Here is an 8,253-nt window from a genome sequence, read left to right as displayed (position 1 = left end):
TGAGACTTTGTCTCAAAAAAAAAAAAAAAAAAAAAAAAAGAATGTTTATAGCAATGTTATTCATAATGAACTGGAACAACCAAATACCCATCTCTAAATGGATATTTTAATGGTAGATTAGTTATATAATGGATCACTGGTATATAGCTCTGAAAATGTACAAAGTACAATTGTATGCAACAACTACAAAATCATATGTGGTATATTTTTCTATTTATATGAATTTTAATAGCAGGTAAAACTAATTTTCTCAGAAATGAGGACAACAGTTACCTGTTACCTTGGTTGGGGTATGGAGATAACAGCAAGTAGCTTATATATAGCATCCTAGCAGATTTCAGTAGAATGGGGCACAAAGGGTCTTCTGAGGTTCTCATAATATATATATTTTTAATTGATTTGTGCTCTGGTTCTCATAATGTGTTTCTTCTGTAAAAATTCATCAAACTTTATACTTATGATTTAAGCATTATTATATATATATATAAAAACTTAATTTTGTGTATATAATGAGGGTCTCATCATTTTGTCCAGGCAAGACTTAAACTCCTGGTCTGTCTATCTGCCTTAATCTTCCAGGTTGCTGGGACTATAGGCGAATGCAACCACACTAGGCCTATGTATTATATATTATACAAGGAATATTTACAAGAAAAAAAACACACTTAAAAGTTAAAAAAAAAAACTTGCATGTTGATGTAATATATCTAACAACAATAATGAATAATGGTGGTCCATATAGTTGTAAGCCTTTTTATATTTTACTTGAAGTTTTAAATTACATTGACTCCTCAGTAAAGTATGACTAGTTAGTTTTGTATATTGTAACCCTTAGTGCATCCACTAAAACACAATACAAAGATAGCCGAAAAGCTAGTATGTAAATTACCATGGAATACTAAACTATATCAAAGAATGGGGAAGGGACCTCACCAAAGAAAGTATACACATGGCGATAAACATATGAAAATATGCTACACATTTTATGTTATTAGGGAATTGCAAATTAAAACCAGGATAACTACTATAATGGCAAAAATCCAAAGGATTGACAACATCAAATGCTGGTGAGAATATAGAGTAGTAGCAGGAGCTGTCATTCGCTAATGGTTACAAAATGGTACAGTCACTTTGGAAGACAATTTGGCAGTTTCTTACACCACTAAATATGCTTTCCCCGTATGGTCCAGCCATTGTACTTATTGGTGTTTGCCCACATGTGCTGAAAACTTACATCTACAAAAACTTATACACAGAGGTTTATAGAAGCTTTATTCATAATTACTGAAACCTGGAAGCAACCTAGATGTCCTTCAGCAGGTGAATGGATAAATAAACTGGTACGTCCAGACAATGGAATATTATTCACACTAAAAAGAGATGAGTTATAAAGCCATGGAAAGATAGACAGGAACCTTGACTGCATATTACTAAGTGAAAAAAGCCAATCTGGAAAGGCTGTATACCATATGATTCCATATATATGATGTTCTGGAAAAGAAAAAACTGTGGTGATAGTAAAAAGATCAGTGGTTTCCAGGGGTTAGGGGAGGGAGAGGGGAGAGTTGAATAGGCAGAGCACAGATGATTTTTTGGAGAGTGAAAGTAATCTGCATGAGACTGCAACGGTGAATACATGCCTATACATCTATCTAAACCCATAGAATGTACAACATAGTCAGCCCTAATTATGTTATGGACTGTTGTTAAGAATGTATCAATATTGGTTCATCAGCTGTGCTACGTAACAAATGGACCACCATACTAATGCAAGAAGTTAACTATAGGGGAGATGGAGGGGCAGTAAACAGGTATATGTGAATGCTCTTATGTTCTGTTTATGTTTCTGTGTGCCTTAAAGTGCTTTAAAAAATAAAAGGTGGTTGGGGTGGGGGGAGAAAGACAGGAGCAAAAGAGAGAGGACAGACAAAACAAATAATAAAATGGTAGATCTAAATTCAAGCATATTAACAGTTACCAATGTAAGTACTCTAAACCTCCAACTAAAAATTGATATATTATTCAACTGGATAAAATAACAAGACCTTACTATATGTAGTCTACAAGAAACCCTCTTTAATTACAACAATATTAAAGAATTAAAAAGCAAAACCATGTAAACAATAACCAAAAGAAAGTTAGAGTGACTATTGTAATGCCAGACAAAGTATACTTCAGAGAAAATGACCGGGAATATTTCTTTCTCTTTCTTTTTTTTTTTATTGTTGGAGATTCATTGAGTGTACAGGAAATCAGGTGACTAGGGATATTTCACAATGACCAAAAGTACAACTGACAAAGAATACATAACAGTGTTAAGTATGTGTTTATCAGTAACAGATTTCCCATATACCTGCATCAAAAACTGATAAAATTAAAAGAAAAAAATGTATAAATCTATAATTACACTTGGAGACTTTATCACACCTCTCAGTAATTGTGATAGGATAAGTAGACAATTAGGAGGAATATGTAAGGCTTACACAGAACTATTAACCTGCTTGACCTAAGTGAAATTCATAGAACATCTTAGCCAACAAATGGAGAATGTATATTCATTTTAAGTGCTCGTGTAACACTTGCCAAGATAGATCATAAACTAAGCTATAAAACACACCTTAACACATTCAAGAATTCCAAAATAATAAGAAATGTTTTATTTGACCATAATGGAATTAAACTAAAAAAATCAATCAAAGAAAGATAATAATCCCCAAATATTTGGAAAATAAATAGACTTCTAAAGTTATTTAGAATTATTTAGAATGTATTAACATTAAATAGTATGAGTCAAAGAGAAAGGAAAATTTTAAAACATTTTACATGCAGTGAAATATCAAAATTTGTGCAGTGCAGCTAAAGAAGTGCTACAAGTTTAACTTATTAAGTGTTTTTATTAGAAAAGGAGATAGGTCAGTAATTTAAGCTTTCTACCTGAATAAACTACAAAAAGAATATTTTAAACTGCAAGTAAACAGAAGGAAATATTAACACACTGAAACTGAAAACAGAAAAATAGAGAAAAATTAATGAAACCAAAAAGCTGACTCTTTGAGCAGATTAGAAAATAAAGAAACCTTTACCCAGACTAATTAAGAAAAAGAGAAGGTACAAACTGCTGATTATCAGCAATGAAAGAGGAGACATCATTGTATACTCTATAGACATTATAAAGCAGGAGAATCCTACCTTAATGGATCCCCTATTGGATTATTTTTTTTCTTTTTGATTTATTTTGTTTATAGAGACAGAGTCTTGCTGTCATGCAGGTTGGAATGCAGTGGTGCAGGCATGACTCATTGTAGCCTCAAACTCCTGGGTTCAAGTGATCCTCCTATTTCTGCCTCCCAAATAGCTGAGACTAGAGGCATGTGCCACAGTGACTGGCTAATTTTTAAATTTTTTTATAAAGACAAGGTCTCACTATGTTACTCAGGTTGGTCTTGAACTCCTGGCCTCAAACTGTCCTCTTGCTTTGGCCTCCTAAAGTCCTGAATTACAGGCCTGAACCACCATGCTCAGCTCCTACTAGATGATTATTTTAAAGTTGTTCTTGGATACATGAGTTTGAATAAAAGTTATTTCATGAGATGTAAAGAAAGTGAAAAAATTATCACATACTTAAATATTCTGAAAAATTTCTGCAGTATTTACTATTGCTAAACTATCAGTTGTAAGATTATACTACCTTCCTTAGCCTTAGGATAATAATTAGCCTTCATTTAATGAGTAGAGAAATATATACAACGTACTTTTTCAGAAACAAACTTCTTTCTATGATGCCACTACTTTCCTGTATATTGCCAACATTATCAATTGTATTTATAAATCATATGTTGCCAGTTATGATGGAGAATATGGTAATTATATTCCTTTGTATTGCAGGCATCATTAAACAAGCTGATGGAGACACTTGACCAAGCAGAACCATATTTTGTAAAATGCATTCGTTCTAATGCTGAAAAGGTAAAAATGTCTTGTAAATGGGAACATGTAGTTCAATCAGTTTACTTCAAACCAGTCTTTAAATTCTCTTATGGAGAGTAAGTAGAGGCGCAGGACCATGTATCATTTTTAGACAAAAATAGTGTTTAATGAACATTTTTTCACATATATATTTTTCTAATTTTTACACTTACTTACCTGTAAGGTATTTATCTGGGTTTGATTTAGCATCATCTAGAATTTGAGAAATAAGTATCTCTTGAAGTTCCATCAGAAAAATGAGTTTTCCTTTATGAAGCTTTTGTTGCCCTACGATTAAATTTTCTTGTTTAGATATAAGCTAGCTATATTTCTTAACAAAATTGCTTAGCATTTTTCAAGTTTAGAAATTCTTGTCTCTGTAACTTAGGGGAGGATATTGTGGGTATTCTTGGTTCTTTTCTCTTTACTATGAGAGTTCCCCCTAAGTAGCTTTTCAAAATATAAGTGTAAATATTTGTCATAATAAGCATGACATATGTAAACTATGTTCACCTAGGGAAAAATAGTTTCCAGCCTGAACAGCTAAAATATAGTAGGAATTATGTTTTAACTTTTTTGATTTTTAGTAAACAGTCTGCGTCTCTGCTATTTACAAACTTTGTAACCTTGAACAAGTTATTTGATTATTCTGTGGCTTAAATATTTTCATCTGTATAGTAATATACTATAATTAAAGGACTGATCTTATACTGATTTGTGAGTACATTTAAGTTAATTCCTATGAAGTACTTAGTAAATGTTAGCTATTCATTTATCTTGACTAAGAGGGAAGCTATTTTGTTTGTAGTTAAGTAGTTGAGTTTCTGTTATTGAGGCCTTGCTATCCAAAAAGTTCAATTAATAAATTATTTTAGGGCACAGTGTACTAAATAGCTTTATTTGAGTCTTACTCTATTGTCCCAGGGTGAGTGCCATGGTGTCAGCCTCCCTTACAGCAACTTCAATAAATATGTCCTTCCTAGTAGCTGGGACTACAGGCACCCACCAGGACCCCTGATTGATTTTTCTATTTTTAGTAGAAATGAAATCTCACTTTTTCTCAGGCTAGTCTTGTACTTCTGAGCTCAAGCAAATCCTCCTGTGTTATCCTTCTAGAGAGCTGGGATTACAGGTATAAGCCACCGGGCCTGGCTAACTGTTATGTTATTTAGCACAGATTTCCTGTTTGATTTTTTTTCCTTGGCAGCTGGTATGTCCTACCTAGCTGCAGGAAATTGGCTTAGGATTGCCTTAGAGGATCATTGAAAGTGCTGTTAAGAGCAATGATTTTCAGTCAGTGTGCCACAGCATACTGGTGTACTGTGAGAGAATCTTAGGTGTGCAGCAAAGATTTGTAAAGATCATTAATTAAATTATTTTTGAAAGACATTCAAAGCGCAATTAGCATATTCTTTGACTCTTATTTTTGATCAGTATAATTTCAGTGCATCACATAAGTTTAGGTATAGGTTCAAGTGTGCCATGCGATTAAAAAAGAGTGAAAAACAACTGATTTCGAGAATAAGGAGAAATTTCAGAAGCTCCAAATGCATCTTCTATTAAATGTCTAAAAGCATGCCTACTAAGATACCAAGGAGTGATAGGGTATTGTGACTGCTACTGAGTGCCTATTTCCCATTGGCCAATGCCTATATATTAATTCTGAGTGACCACAGGAATTTCTGTTTTTTCAATGTTTTATACCAGTTTCATCAGCAAGAAGTATTTAGAGAAATAAGCTACTCCTAGCATTGTACTGGTCATTAGAAGAATGTTTCAGCTATTTGTTAACCAAGGCAACTAGTAGAGTAGTGCATATGGCTTCTTAGTGAGATTATAAATAAAAACATAATAAAATACAAAAATGCAGCGCTTGACTGTGTATAAATAGGCTAATCTTGTTACAAATTTGGTACTGATTGAACTGTGTGGCTTTTGTGGGCAACTACTTCCCTTTTGAGCTGTTAAAGTCCTCTCCCTCCACAACCAGAGAAGTCTGGAAGCTTGGTTTCTCTCTCTTCCCTGGGGCTGGGCAATCAGAACTTTTATAAAGCTACTAGAAAAATTGAGAGGTGAGCTTGTCCCATTAGTGTAGCTATATCTTAACTGCGTAACCTCCACTGAATCTCCAGATATTCAGCAGTTAGCCACACTTATAAGGCAGATACTAATTTAGATCAACACTATTCTGGGTTAACCTTTTTCCATTTATTTTAGCTTCCCTTACGATTCAGTGATGCCTTGGTACTTAGACAGCTTCGATACACTGGGATGCTGGAAACTGTTCGAATTCGCCAATCAGGATACAGCTCCAAATATTCCTTCCAGGTTTTGTTTTTATTGTGATATTTAAATATATAGACACATTAAGTAAATCATTCCCACAAATCTTGCTTATTATTTCTTTGGGGCTCAGTTGTTTCCTTTGGGGCTCACTTGTTTCACTTTCTTCCTTTTCATTCTACTTTTTGTACACAGAATTGAAAAGGAATGGAGAGTATTTACTTCCCTGGATGACAGCAACCTCATTAAGCTTATTATAACCCACCAGTACTTGTCTATACTCATTTGATGTGAATGTTTGCTAATACTGTTTATTCATGACATAACAATTCTTCCCACTGATTTATCCAGTAATTCAAATAGTTGAATCAAAATTATCAATCAAAAGAAAAGATTCTATTTGGTTTTTTCTTAATTTTCTGAGCAGAGTTTTCTTTCATAGAAAGCTGCCCCCAAGGCTTATAGGTGTTCTTACCAGCTACTGCTGCTGTGGGTATAGAAATTATATTGAAGGCATTTAGCACCTGAGCAAGCCTGCTGTTATTTGGATGGAAAGCTTCATTCTTGGTTATATCCTGTAATAGATAACACATTGATTTTTTTTTCCTGCTATCAATTTCAGGTTCTCGTTAAATAATATTTTCTTTAGTCTCCATTATACAACTTTCTCAAAATGTATAGTTAGCCTCTGCCTTTATTTTTTTCTCCCATTCCCCTGTAATAACATAATATGTTATTACAATATCTTTTTTCTTCCCCATGTTTTTCAATTTAACCCTTTATAATATTTTAAATTAATAAGCACTTTCTTGGTTTCACCCTGTTTAAAAAGATGAGAAAAATGATAAATGAAAGGATAACTAGCTTAGGATTTTGTGTACATGTACTTCTCTTGTGATTTTGCAATTCTTTTTTTCAATTTTCAGGATTTTGTGAGCCACTTCCATGTACTTCTTCCTCAAAATATTATTCCATCCAAACTTAACATTCAAGATTTCTTCAGGAAAATAAATCTTAATCCAGATAATTATCAAGTTGGAAAAACCACGGTAAATAAAACCATCCCTTGTCCAAATAGAGTGCATTTATTTTTTTAAATAATATTGACAATCTTTGTCTATGAAATTGTTTTTTTTTTTTTTAAATAGTAAATCAAATAGATTGGACCAAGGTTTTTATTTTATGATATAGTAAATGTTAATCATAGAGCTTCTGGCCATTGTGCTAGTTCTGCTTAAAAACCATCTCTCCCTAAATACTCTACGGTAGTCTCCAAATTAGCTCACCCAAAGTGACCTAATCCAACTTAATTTACTGTCCTTGATTTATTAACTACTTCCTTTTTCTGTCACCCTGTTTCTAGTTTTCATGCTAGAAACCGTAATCATTTGGCTTACTCTTCACTTGAATCCTTTTACAAACTACTGTTTCTTTTTTTCCATAAAAATGATTCTTACATCTCATACCTTTTCTCCATTACTACTGCTTTCATTTTGTTTGTATTTCTTATCTTCTCTCACCTACATTGGTCTTCTAGTAAATAGCTTGCTCCTCTGATTCCAGTCTATGTGTCATTCCATTTAATTTAGCCGTAATAAATTATAATCATTAATAAATAAATATTAATGATTTTTAATATAATTAATAGAGCTGTAATAAATTATAATCATTTTAATAAACAAAATCATTACCCTAATATAGTTACCTCTTCATGTCTGCCTCCTGGTCAATAACAACACCCTGATAACCTCCTCATTAAATTCAAACATCTTCCTTTTTTAAAAACCTCTATGGCTTCACACTATTTAATACCTTTTTAAATGAAGATTAATTTTTCCATTGTCTCCTTTTTATTCCTTTATTTTTAGTTCCAATTCTTTATGTTACTCAGGTAGGATCTTCTGTTTCTAGCCCTTATTAGTTTATTGTTCTCTTTGGGTATATAATATCTACCAGCTCTTTTTTTTTTTTTTTTGAGACAGAGCCTCAAGCTGTCCCCCTGGG

At 32.8% G+C, this 8,253-nt stretch overlaps 1 protein-coding gene across 6 annotated transcripts in view; it reads left to right on the top strand.

Moving 5' to 3' along the window:
- The window catches only part of MYO9A (myosin IXA), a 205,117-nt gene that overhangs the window by 113,496 nt on the left and 83,368 nt on the right, over window positions 1–8,253 (top strand). For all 6 annotated transcript variants that reach the window (XM_023510048.1, XM_023510049.1, XM_023510052.1 and 3 more), the window contains 3 exons: window positions 3,886–3,966; window positions 6,184–6,294; window positions 7,176–7,298. In XM_023510048.1, the coding sequence (XP_023365816.1) occupies window positions 3,886–3,966; window positions 6,184–6,294; window positions 7,176–7,298 (315 nt within the window). The remainder of the gene's footprint in view (window positions 1–3,885; window positions 3,967–6,183; window positions 6,295–7,175; window positions 7,299–8,253) is intronic.

This window comes from Otolemur garnettii, unplaced genomic scaffold, assembly GCF_000181295.1.
Source record: "Otolemur garnettii isolate 467f Iridium unplaced genomic scaffold, OtoGar3 scaffold00011, whole genome shotgun sequence".
Classification (NCBI taxonomy): Eukaryota; Metazoa; Chordata; class Mammalia; order Primates; family Galagidae; genus Otolemur; species Otolemur garnettii.
This window is presented reverse-complemented; position numbering and strand designations above follow the sequence as displayed.